The following is a 13,792-nucleotide window of genomic DNA, read 5'->3' on the forward strand; positions in this document are numbered from 1 at the left end:
AAATAGATAAAACAGATATTGGGTGTGATCAGCCTTCTACAAAAGCGTAATAATTCAGAAGTTCTAGCATACTAGATCATCAAAGTTGTAGTTTTAATTTTTAAACCCAACAATGTTTTTAATAATTGGGTTGTATTCTGGTATGCAAATACGAGGTCTGTTCAAAAAGTACCCGGAATTTTCGTTTTTTCAAAAAAATATTTATTTATTCGTCTACATTAATGTGGTCCCCTTCAAAGTAGTCCCCCCCCAGATATAATACACTTATGCCAGCGTTTTTTCCAATTTTCGAAGCACCCTTGATATTCACTTTTTGATATGTCCTTGAGCACTCTCAGCGATTCGGCCTTTATTTCTTCAATCGAGGAAAACCGCCGTCCTTTCATGGGTCTCTTCAACTTTGGGAATAGGAAAAAGTCACACGGAGCCATATCTGGTGAATATGGAGGTTGGGGCATGACTACGGTATTGTTTTTGGCCAAAAAATTACGAACAAGCAACGACGAGTGAGCAGGTGCGTTATCGTGGTGCAACAGCCATGAATTGTTTTTCCATAAATCGGAGCGTTTTTTTCGGATTGCTTCACGCAAACGTCGCATCACTTCAAGGTAATACTCCTTATTAACCGTACGACCTTGTGGTAAGAACTCTTGATGCACTATGCCGTTATAATCAAAGAAAACAGTAAGCAAAACCTTGACATTCGATCGAACTTGACGTGCTTTTTTCGGTCTTGGCTCACCTGGGCTCTTCCATTGGGACGATTGGGCTTTGGTTTCGACATCATAACCGTACACCCATGTTTCATCACCAGTTATGACCCTTTCAAGCAAACTTGGATCGTTGTTGACGTCATTTAACAGCTCTTGAGCGATGTTCATGCGATTGCTTTTTGGTCAAAATTTAGCAGTTTTGGAATGAATTTTGCTGCCACTCGTTTCATGCCCAAAACATTTGAAAAAATGTTATGACATGAGCCAATTGATATGCCAACTTCATAAGCAACTTCTCTAATTGTGATTCGGCGATCATTCATAACCATTTTTTCCACTTCTTTCACATTTTCATCGTTTGTTGACGTGCTGGGTCGACCGGAGCGTTCGTCATCTTCAACGTCTTCGCGGCCATCTTGGAAACGCTTATACCACTCGTAAACACTTGTTTTTTTCATAGCAGACTCACCATAGGCTTTTTGTAACATTTCACACACTTTGTTACACTTTATTTCATTTTTTACTTTGTTACACTTTATTCCATTGTAAAAATCGCCGAGCTCAGAAAAACACGTCGAACCTTAGCGACTACCACAGACAAAGTAAACAGTGAATATAGCTGAAAATTTCATCATACTTTAGGGGCATGTATACCAACACAATAAAAAAAAAATTTTGACAATCAGACACTCCAGACCCGCGAAATTTAAAAATTCCGGGTACTTTTTGAACACACCTCGTACACCTAAATAGATAGGGCAATTATTGGGTTGCCTGTTATAAAACCGACAAACTTGAAGAGAAGTCTTAGCACAAAAGCATAAAGCCATTAGTACTGATGATTCTGTATATAAAGGATAACCATTGGAATGTTTTCTAACATGCAATAAACTAAAGTAAATAGAATAGCTATTCGGTGTGATCAGCCTTCTATAAAAGCATCGTCATTGAGGAAAAGTTTCGGCACAAACTCTTAGTTTCATAGAGCTCTTAGTTATAAATGCTATGCAAAAATGCAAATAAAACAAATTTTTTATTTTCTTCTATAGCAATCAATGTTTGATAAAATAAGATGATAATATAAGAATAACAAATGTTTGATAAAATAAGATAAATAGAAAGATTTTAGATCTTTCTCTAGTGAGAGAGAGGGAGAGAGAGGGAGAAGGAGAGGGAGTGGGAAGGGGAGCGAGAGAGAGAGAGAGAGCAAAATTTGTTTTATTTCATTTACGATTGTGTTGTTTTGTTTGTATTGTTCTTATTTAATATGCATATGATCAACATCAATAATGCAAAGTGCAATTAACCCTGCCAGAGCTGGGCAGCAGCTGGCCTTTCAATTTCCAGACGTTGGTCGAAGCTCGTGGCAATGCACTCCGTCCGTGTTACGGAACGATCTAATATCGTATTAATAGAGTTTACGTCCTATGCTGAAATTAATCTGCTTACGTAATGACTTCTGAGGAGTATACATGTGCAGTGGAATTTATCTCTGACCAGAGATGGAATAAAATAATAAAACTTTATAAGATTTACATTTATCCATTGTGTTCCAAAACTCACTCTAAATACAATTTTGTCCATATTTTTTTGTATGTATAATATATATGTATACGGATTAGAGATATGGACTCTGAGAGGCCGACAATAACTATCTGGAAAGTTTTGAAATGTGGTGCAAAAGATAAAGTGGGCAGACAAGATAACCAATGAAGTGCTGAGAAGAGTGGGCAAAAGGAACTCTACTGAGCATAAGTCTGAAAGGAAAAGAAAACTGGATTGAACTCATTATGCAAAAAGATTGCATCCTATACGACGATTGTAGGGTTGAACAAGAAAAATCCAGTCAGTTGATTAAAACAATACTTTAGATGCCGACTGATTCATACCCACCCTTAACTTGTTTTGCTCTGTGGGATTTCTAGGATTTTTATGTATCAAATTAAGAGAAAGATTTTTTCTTTACATTGCGTTTTTTTACTGAACTTTAATTTGTTTGATGTTACCACAAAACAGAGTTTGCATAACCTTAACTTTTTTAAAACTATTTAATACTTATACTGAAAAATTAATTTCCATCAAAACATCAAGTACAAAAAAATGCAGTAAATTAATGTTTTATGTATACGTTCCGTTTTACTTTAAGGCAATAATGGACCGATTCTGCCTTACAACAGACCAATGTTATGGCAAGGCCATGTTACGCTCCAACTTCCATATATTATGCTACTGAACCATACTGAAAGTCAAAATGTCATGTATTTATTGTGCATTCAGGCGTTTTACACATTATCTGCAACGTCACTTGTATGTTATGAACCTTGGTCAGCAAAACCCTGTTATCTAAAATCGTATTTTTGACACTTGTACGGTTTCTAGGTTAGGTTATCTATCGGACAATCTGATAAAAACGTCTGGCTGCACAGGAACCACATGACTTCTGTAAATATTCAGTATAGAAAGCTCTTCATAACATAGTCTTGCCATAACATTGGTCTGTTGTGCGGCAGAATCGGTTCATGAATCTCAGATGACTAAACTAAGAGCAAATTCTCAAATGATTATTTATTAGTATTTACGGTATTTACTAAAATAAAAGATTTGCACTAATTAGCATCCATTAGCACCACCTTGCATAAGATAGTTAAATCAAATTATTAATATTTTATACTATTAATTAAGTTTTTTCTTAAAAACAATCAATGAGCGTTTTTTCAATGATTTCATAATGTAAAACTTCAGGGTATTGCATAGGATTAGGAAATTATTTGAAATATATTTTCAATTTGTTCAAAATTTTTTTTATTCAATATACATTGCAATCTGTCTGTATAGACATTGAGTAATTTTGTTGATAAAATAAAATGAACTTGTTTTAAGGGTAGACAATAGTAGACTGTAAAAAATTATCAGCCATCACAATTGTCATAATATTATTAAAATAAAACATATGACATATGATATTTAATTAATCGGGAGAGTTTCGCGATTGTCGGCAATGTTCGCTCAGAAAGTGACGTCACTGTCCCTTCTATGTTTGAACACTATATACAACGGAAAACATATGAGGACTAACAGTCCATGTAGCGTTATTTCTATTATATATCAGCATCAAATTTAAAATTCTATATAATTTTGAACAAACATTTATTGTTGCCAAACTCGCTTAGATAAGAAACTTACTTTAAAACTCGAGCGTATTTAGGAAACAATTGTATTTCTTGTGAAATTGCGTGAAACTCTACAGGTGGATGAAGTAATTTGAGTAATTGAAGTAAGGCCATTTATGCAGTCGGATAGCTGTGCGCAGTGCCAGTAGGATGAATATAAAGTTCAAAGTTCAATAAGGGACCGCCCTATCGCTATTACAAGAGCCAGAAGTATGAAAGCGGTTTTGTACAAAGTTGCAAGTCAGATAATTGTTGGAAAGTATTCGAATTTGAATCGAAGAAAAGCTTTCCGATTAGAAACATCACGCGAACCATACAGTAACTTGTTTGGAACATATATGTACGTATCAGTAACATAATGGGCCGATACAAATTGTAAATGGAAATGCTTTGATAGGAAATGGGTCAAGTAATATGTGGTATTTTGCTTATCGACGCGGTACTGAAGAGCATTCGGGTTATACTTTTTTGTAACATCTACAAAATTAATCGCTGATATATAACTATATAAATTCATAGACATTTTGAGTAATTTCATAAAAGTGTGGATTATTTTGTTTTCTTTATATTGATGCATTCTGAATTAAGTTTCAATACACCATAAAGATTTTATACTTTTAAAGGTATTTTTTAACGATTTCTGTAGAATGTATTGTGAGTTTTTCAACTAATTTTTAGATTTCTGTTATATTTCTAAAAATTCATAATTAATACTATATATGTTTAGATATATTAATAGACTTCCCAAACTTGTATGTATTTTTTATATCAAGAATTCAAGTTTTTTATATTTATGCTTATTTTTACGATTTCTTATAGACTACTCATATAACTGTTTCAAGTAGAATTTAGTCAACATTTAAAATTAAAATAAAAAAAATAGTATTTATCTATTTATATTAGTGAATGTTTCATAGTATTTTATTATTTTCATTTTTGTCTATTATAAAGTCTTGAATAAAGAAAATTAAATAAATATAGATAATTTATTTACTACTCGTTCAGAGAACTACATATATCTCATCTTCCACCAATCAGAAAAGAGATATAAAATTTTTAAATATTAAAAACACAAAATCATTATCGCTAAAATGATGAGTTTTTATTTTTATCTGAAAAACCGTAAAGATTCAGATAAATCACGTACTTAATAAGAACTTTTAGGCAACGAAGATATTAATTTTAAAAAATCTAAAAGTCTCACATAAGAAAGTTGTAAACAATTTATATTCAGAATCTGGTTCTTCTTTTTTTTAGGGATGTATCTTTCAAAATCTATATAATTTATTTTGATCAATTTTCGGCAAAAGTAGGTTCAGCCATTTCGAAGATACCGGGCCAAAAGTGCGGAATCGTTTGATTTGAATGATTCAAAAAACATTTCACTTGTATTTATAAAATGAAAAAGTGATTAATTTTTTGGGAAGGTAGGTCTAACGGTTTTGAAGACCCAATATTTTTTTTAAAAAAAAAAATACCATTTGGCGATCAAAAATGATCATTAGACATATGCACATCAAATTGTCAAATAATTTATAAAAGATTTAATAATAAGCAAAAATTTTGCTTACATTTCTATGGGTTCCGTATTTCTTATAAAGACTTATGTTTGACGCGGCGCTAACGCGCTTTGCTATTTCGTCTCTAAAACAGCTACTCAGCACGATCGCTTTGAAAATTAGTAGTGCATGGCATCGTGGCTTAACACAAATTGCTGGAACTTATCTTAAATTGCCCTACTGAAAATTAAAATTTTTGAAAGCTTTGAAAGAATATATTTTTAGGTTTTGAATTCTTTGAAAAAAAAAATACTTTTTTGGAGACTTAAATATTTTTATATTTTGATTTTTTTTCGGAAATTTCGAACTTTTTTGCGAATACTGTAACTTACCCTTGAAGTTAATGAAAAAAAATCCACAGAATTTCAAAGCTTCTACTGGAAGTTCCAGCAATTTGCCTTAAGGTACGATATCGTGTGCCACTAGTTAGATTTTATTCGATTTTATAAATATAATTAAGCTTTCCCGGAGCATTTCGTATAAGCCTCTACCCTCGGTGTGTCATTTTCATTCACGTCGCCGATGAATGACTTGGTGGCTGGCTTAGACGAAAACGTTCGTGTGTGGACTTTTTAAAAAAAGAACATCTAGTAGTCCCGACCACGTGCCCCATCAAAAAGCAATCTCGACTACATGCCGCCCGATATATCTGTACATTGTGTGCGATGTGCCGACTTATCGATAAATGATTTTGCTTCGTTCTTGAACGATGGTAATAATAAGTGATAAAATTCTCCTGAAAAAAGTGACTTGCTACGGCGTAGCGCTTATCGAAAAAGGTCTTAAGTATATGAATACGGAGTTTATGAGAGATATTATGACTCAGATTAGACCAAGATTTTATTCTAATTACTTTTGAGATTTGTACATGTATGTATCATATTTTACTTGCTCGGATACATTAATGCGCAATGTACATTAAGGGGTTGTTCTGGTCTAGAGACATGAGTTTTGTGTGATTTTTAAATCGTCATAAAAAACAGACAATATTTTTACTATATTATTTCACAAGCACATTTTTAATTAATGTTTTGAGAATACAAACAAATAGTCCAGTTTTAGTTCTAGAAGGTAATGGAATTGGTGGTTTCAGCAACTAGCACCTGATCATACACATGATTTAGGCTTTCCAACTAATCTGAAGAATATGTATATTATATAAATTAATCTAGAATAATGTCGCAATAGTATGAACTACGGACATGTTAAAGTAACTTGTTTTCACAGAATAGCGACTGCCTGAAGGAAAACATATATAAGGATAACAACTATTTTTTGATATTTTGGAATTTTTAAAAATAGTAAAAATGTGAATTTGGGGATGAGAATAGTTCATACTGAAGAGAAGTCTATCAAGAAGACTTTGTAAAAATTTCAAGTAAATCGATCCAGTAGAAGTTGATAAATCGTGGATATTGTATAGAAAAAAACTTCTTCGAAAAAAAATGCCTTTGAAGTTTCGCGAAAGAAGAAAACGCAAAAGAAAATTACATACACGTTCAAAAGATGTAAAAATTATTTTTGAACTACTTCAATTCACAGTACCTAAATAATTATACATTTTCTAAAACCAAAGTATATACATATATTTAAAGTATTCTTATTCTTAACTTGAACTAAATTTCTTCAGTTTCTTACTTTTAAATTAAATTATGAATGAAAATATCTTAATTCATCACCCATTCAGTAATTTACAACGTATTGCTTTCAATTTTACATCATTAGTTATTTGATACCATTTTCGTAAATGTGAGCTATACAGTTTCATCTACGATCCTTGCATCAAGGAATTATGTAGGTAAATATAAATTTAAATGAGAAATTCGATCGTAATAAATCGCGTTGTATATAAATTTATAATCTCTAGTCAGGATAGAAAGTGGAATCTTGTTCGATGAGCTCCTTATACATAATTTTCTTTATCAGCAAGCCTTTAATCATATATGTTACATTTCGGTAATATTTTTTAGCATTTGGTTATGCTAAATTACGAGTTTTCTGAGATTTTCTCGCCAACAAATAGGAGTACTGAAATAAAAAATATCTAGTTCTAATTAAGCGGAAATGCAATTTCGAATAAATAGCAATTTATTCGCTTATCGTAGACCTATAATATTTTAGTATGTTATTTCAGACTATAACATCTATCGCCATACAAAATTTCATCAAAATCGTCGAACAAATTTTTTTAGAAATTTATGGGTCAATCCTGCCGCACAACAGACCAATGTTGTGGCAAGGCCAAGTTACGCTTCAACTTCCATACATTATGCTACTGATTCATAATGAATACTGTCGAAATGACATGTATTTACTGTGCATTCAGGCGTTTTACACATAAACTGCAACGTCACTTGTATGTTATGATGCTCGGTCAGAAAGACCCTGTTTAATAAGATCGTTTTTTTTTGACATTTGTGTAATTTCTAGATTAAGATTTCTATCAATCACATGGCTTTTGTCAATATTTAGTATGGAAGGTTTTTCATAACATTGGTCTGTTGTGCGGCAGAATCAGTTAATTAATTACGAAGAAACGGTCCGTCCGATCTTTACCAAAAACTGATTAGCGCCATTCCGAACCAATATCTTTCGATCAGTTTTTGAAGTTTTAAAATCGGCTTAAGATTGTTGGCTAGAAGGTGGAAGAAAATTTTTACATTTTTCTTCTAATTACAATGAAACGGCTTGGCTGATCGTCGCAAAATTGACAAATGCTAATTCCAGCCGTTTTTTAAGAAACGTCGACAAACGGCAAAAATAGGTCTCATACACACACACACACTTTTTTAGACTTTACTCTCATTCGATTCAGAATGAATTGAAACGTCAAGAAAACATAAAACCAAGTGGTTTATGGTTCTTATTGGTGCCTTAAGGCAAATTGCTGGAACTTCCCGCACTGTAACAAAATATTAAAGGAAAATTAGATGATAGATTTTTATAAATACTGTAACTTTTAATATTCTTATATTATAGACAAAATATAAAAGTTTATGAATTGGAAGACGACGTTTACAGAAAAGTTAATAAACAAAAATTTGATCAATCGGATTTTAAAAGTTTAATATTTATAAGAATTATATGAACTGAATTGCAAAGTTAAAATTATTTATTTGAAGTATATAAGCGAGCTTTAGATCTATCAAAATTAATACTAAAATTTGAATTATTTTCGATATACAAAAGAAATTATTTCGAAAAAAAATTCAAATGAAAAAAATTAATTCACAAAAGCAATTGTTTCGTAGTAAAAAGTTTTTTCAATCATTCAAATCGGATGTTTGTTCTCTCAAAAACTGTCATATTTTGCACATTTAGCTTCCTATCTCCGAAACATTTGGACCTACCTTTGCCAAAAACTAGTCACCAATTCTCCCCATCATTACGAATTTCTAAGGTAGTCGATCTTTCAAACCAGCTGCACTCTTTGCTCCATATCTTCGAAACGGCTGAACCTGCCTTTGTCAAAAACGAATCAGCACATCTCCCTATCAATATAAATCGAATGTTTTTTGAACCATACGAATCGGTTGATCTGTGCGTCCGAAAACGTGGACAAAATTTGCGGACACACAAACACACATACACATCAATTTTTTCTAAGGAATGCCAAAATGTTCAGAAACCTTTAAAACTTGAAGAAATGCAAAAATTTACAAAATCGATTTTTGGACTTACCCCATGAGAAGTTACTATCAAATCAGAATTTTTTACAAAACCATAAACTTCTTCTTCAGGAAGTTAATAACTACTTGTTATAACATAGTTATAATTTTCTGCTAATGATGAGTTATAATTATCTGTTAATAATCAAATAATAATTTCAGAACATAATAATCCTCATTACGTGTCTAATTATAATTAAATTATGTACCCATTGACATCCAACTTCATATTGCGAAAACTAGTTGTCGTAATTAGATATCTTCTGAAATGAACCGTCAATGCAGTTCTTCATTCATTGATTCATTCATTCATCAGGGTAGGTTTTCAAGGAACCAGGAAGACGTAAATATGTTTTCCTTTTGGCATTTCGTATGAAAAGAGATTTGGCTTTCCTATATGAATACACTATAACAGGATATTAGTACTCTGAGCTTTTGATAGCAGTTGAGAACTTTCAAGGTATTTCGCGTAATTGCCTAAGTTTGATATTATTTCTTTAGAAATTGTATTTTAAATGTATTACTAAAGTTCTACGAAGCATAAAATGACTGCTTGTGATATTTGAACTCGCATTTCACCGGTAAGTCGAAAGTCCACTTTCGTGTTACATTATTTAAAATAACTCGCGTTAGTTCAGATTTTGTCTCCAAAGATACGGTGGAGGGTTTTCTATTCAATATGAGTTCTGGAACTTCAAAGAAATTTATGTGCTTGATTTATCTTTCAAAAAAGTTGTATTGTGAATAAAAATGTAGTCAAACTTGTCGAACTTTTACTTGAGATTTATAGGGTGCTGTATAGGTAAAGGAGCACAAGAATCAAAATAAATAATTATATAGTGAAGATAATTTTATTATATAAATTCACTTTATATTGTATAATAAAAATATAGTTTAATAAATGTTAATACAATCGTTGTATTTTTTACTGACTTTTTTAGACTTCAACGAAAATAAAAATCGATAAAAATATTTTTCAATATAGGTTTGTATGTTTGAAAGGTGTTTTAATGATTATGTGTTACCTACAGAATACTTAAATACTTTTATATGAAAAAATCATAATACATTTAGAATGAATTCTAAGCTTTCAGGACATATGAAAGATCTAAATATAACTAACTAGTATTACAAATAATTATTCAAAAACAAAGATTATATTACAGTTTTGTGACAATGATTGTGTGCTGTCTCCATTTTTGTATTTTGGAGTTTTTCTTTTGATGTATGATGACATATATAAACTGTCGAAACATATTACTAAACTAGGTGTAAGTGGCATTATACCTTAAGACAATTTACATGAAATTCCCGACATGTAAAAAAAACGGTTTAATTAATAAAAATTTGATTCGTATACCATTTACCTGTCTACCTGCCTACTTGTTTACCTATCTAAGTGTCTACGTATATACCTGTCTACTTTTTCAATTTGATCGGATTGTCCGAAAGATGACAGGGTGTCCCAGAATTTAACGTCAAGCAAAAACGAGGTGATAGTATTGACCTCGCCGGTACTGAAAAAAATTAGAAGAAAAAATCATCTCTATTTACAAATTAAGAGATTTTAAGTGCAACCTAGAGCTTTGGTGAATAGATGACCTTTTTTCAGTTATTGCGGTTAATGTTTAATTAATTTTGTTCATTTAAATTTTGGAACCGTAACTGTGAATAACATTTCTAGGACCACAGTGAAAAATAATAACACAATTGTTCTAAGTTTTTCAGAATTAAGACATTTTATTTAGGAATTCAAAATTTTTAAAATTGGTCGACTTTGAGAAGACCTCATTAAAAAAATTTATTAAAGGGTGTTGGCAAGTTATATCAAAATTTAGAGCATTTAATCAGGATTCTAAAATAGTAAAATCCTTGATATTACTTTATTATTGAAAAATTTCGAGTAAAAAAATAAAAATCTAAAAACGACAAAAGATTATGTTACTGGATAGTCGACTATCAATCGGTCAAAAAGTTTTTTTAAATGAAAAATAAAAATACTTGTAAAATATATATACATATATATATATATATATATATATATATATATACACACATATATATATATGTATATATATATATATATAAATAACATAGTTTAACATTATTATGTTACATTACTATATAATTAACTGTATATAGCCGATTGGCGTATTATAAATAAATAAATATGTAGGTATATGTAGGTATGTAGGTATGTATGTTGTACTTAATTAAGCATAACATTTCAACTAGAGCTTAATTAAACCATCACAATTAATTTATTTTTAATTTATCCTCTATTCGATATCGTTTCTCATATTTAGATTACAATACACATAAAATTATTAAAACAAATTAATCAAGTTTAATACTTCAATTTATTGATTTCAGGGTAATTAATTTTATTGCAGTAATAAAATATTCATTACAATCGAATACTATTTTAATACCAGCGTAGCAAAAATTTTGTTTCATGAAATTAAATTGATATTATTTGTTCATTTAAATAATTAGTCAAAATTATTATATCATACAAGAATATTTGTATGCGCATACCTATTTACAGAAAATATAAACTTTAAACCGCTTCAAAATAATTGATAAAGTATTTGTTAAATTAAATATTGCATTCGCATAAGAGTATTTTATAAATTGTAACATTGTATTCAGAAACGAACTAAATTATTTTGCTCACGTTTTCAGAATATAATACGCTAACAGTTCGTCGAAGCAAATGCTTTTTATTACAATAACTTTTCTATGCATAATATTTAATATTGGAAATTTTGTACAACTTTTATATTCGTAAAGCTGTTAAATTTTTTATGTACACAAGAAAATTTTTATATCAAATGTTACGAGCAAATGATTTTGTTCTTGTAAAACCATTTTTATTATTTTAACCATTTTTTAATTTTGTATTTGTTTTAAAATAGAACTCAAAATTGACGTAGAATGCCTTATAACTTAACTTAAAATATGTGAAACAATTTATACTTAATTACTTCCCGTAAGAAAAGTTTGTTGTGGCCAGAAAATCCGATTTTCTAATTTTGTTTTCTCGACAAAAATGCACAAATGGAAATAAATGCTGTAAAAATTGTATCCGTATTATCAATAATTAACTATATTGAGTGAAAATGAAAGAAAAAAACACAGCTTCAATATTGTTTGTAATTGGCGTAATATTTTTACATGTTTTTTTAACCAATATTGGGATAGTAGTTGTGAAATTAATCTTGAATATTTGGCTCAACATTGGTTAACTTTTACCAAAAACATTTTGCTTTTGACGATATATCAAATGATTTTTATTTGTTTACTCTAAATTGTAAATACTACATAAACCATTTATTGGTTTAATTATTTGGTTCAAACATGTAATTAACCTAATTTTGTTTTTTTTTTCAGGATAATAATCCACCAACATTCAAAAATGAAGTAGTCCTTGATAATACATCAATGGATGCTAAAGAAATGCTACAATCATTAAGGAAGGAAGCTACAGCTTTACAGGGACAAATACAGTATCTACAGGTAAAATTATAAAATTAATATGAAATTTACATAGAATATATATTATTAACTTACCCTACGCGAAGTTAATAATATATATATTCTATGTATTGAAATATATTCTATGAAATTTATTTAATACATAGATTCTATGTCATAGAATATATGAATCTTCTAGTTATAATTTAGCTCGAACCTCTTATCTCAGATATACGTGTTGGTTTCCCGGGGAAATGACGAAACTTTAATAATTTGGCATTAAATACTTGATGAACGGATAAACTTCAAAGTTTGTACATATCTCTGCGGAGTGCTTTCAAAGATGACTTATACTACTAAAATTACATTAATGTTTTATCAACGTGTTTAAATAATTTAGATTTACTCACTATTTCTGCTTGTGAACACAAATAAACATATAATAAGTTTTATTAGAAAAAACTTCGTACCAGAATGTAATTTTTCAAACGTCTTGATAAATTGTACTACTTCAACATTATACTATTACCACATTTTTATAGAGTCAATGATTTATTTTTGATATCAACTTCCTACTAGAATGCCTCTTCAATTTTTCTTTCTGGTGATATTTCAATTTTAATAATTAGTTTTAAGTTTTTGTTATATAGTGAAAATTACTCCTGTTTTGAAATGGACAAGAAAAACTGTAGAAAAAAAGACATTAACTAGTGGTGCCATCGCATTGTGCCTTAAGGCAAATTGCTGAAACTTCTCGTGCTAAAAATTAAATTTAAAAAAAAAATCCTCTTTTATAAAAAAAAACTTTGAAAACAATAGATTTTTGAGAATTTTAAAATTAAAAAAAATAACCTAATATATTATGAAATATTTCAGAAATTTTGCGTTGCGTTAGCTGGGTGGAAACAAAATAGCGTAGCGCGTAAGCGCTGCGTCTCAATCTTATTATTAAAAACTCTATTAAATATCTGTAATGTGCATATGTCTAAGGTTAATTTTTGATCATCAACTGGCATTTTTTAAAAAACAAATTTATTGGCTTTTCGAAACCAATACAAATAGAATGTTTTTTGAATCATTTAAATCGGACGCTCCGTTATCTCAAAAACCTGCCCTTGCCAAAAACTCATCAGCATGTCCCCCCTGTCAATACGAATCGAAAGTGGTTTAAATCATTCAAATCGGTTGATCCGATATAACGAAAT

The 13,792-nt window shown here is 30.1% G+C and overlaps 1 protein-coding gene across 1 annotated transcript in view; it reads left to right on the forward strand.

The window, feature by feature from the left end:
- The window catches only part of LOC113376188, a 332,376-nt gene that overhangs the window by 212,209 nt on the left and 106,375 nt on the right, over nucleotides 1-13,792 (forward strand). The window contains exon 9 of the mRNA XM_026616105.1: nucleotides 12,504-12,629. Coding sequence (XP_026471890.1) covers nucleotides 12,504-12,629 — 126 coding nt within the window. The remainder of the gene's footprint in view (nucleotides 1-12,503; nucleotides 12,630-13,792) is intronic.

Source organism: Ctenocephalides felis, unplaced genomic scaffold, assembly GCF_003426905.1.
Source record: "Ctenocephalides felis isolate EL2017-DRISC unplaced genomic scaffold, ASM342690v1 CF-g0.4_SCAFFOLD_01886, whole genome shotgun sequence".
In the NCBI taxonomy this organism is placed as follows: domain Eukaryota; kingdom Metazoa; phylum Arthropoda; class Insecta; order Siphonaptera; family Pulicidae; genus Ctenocephalides; species Ctenocephalides felis.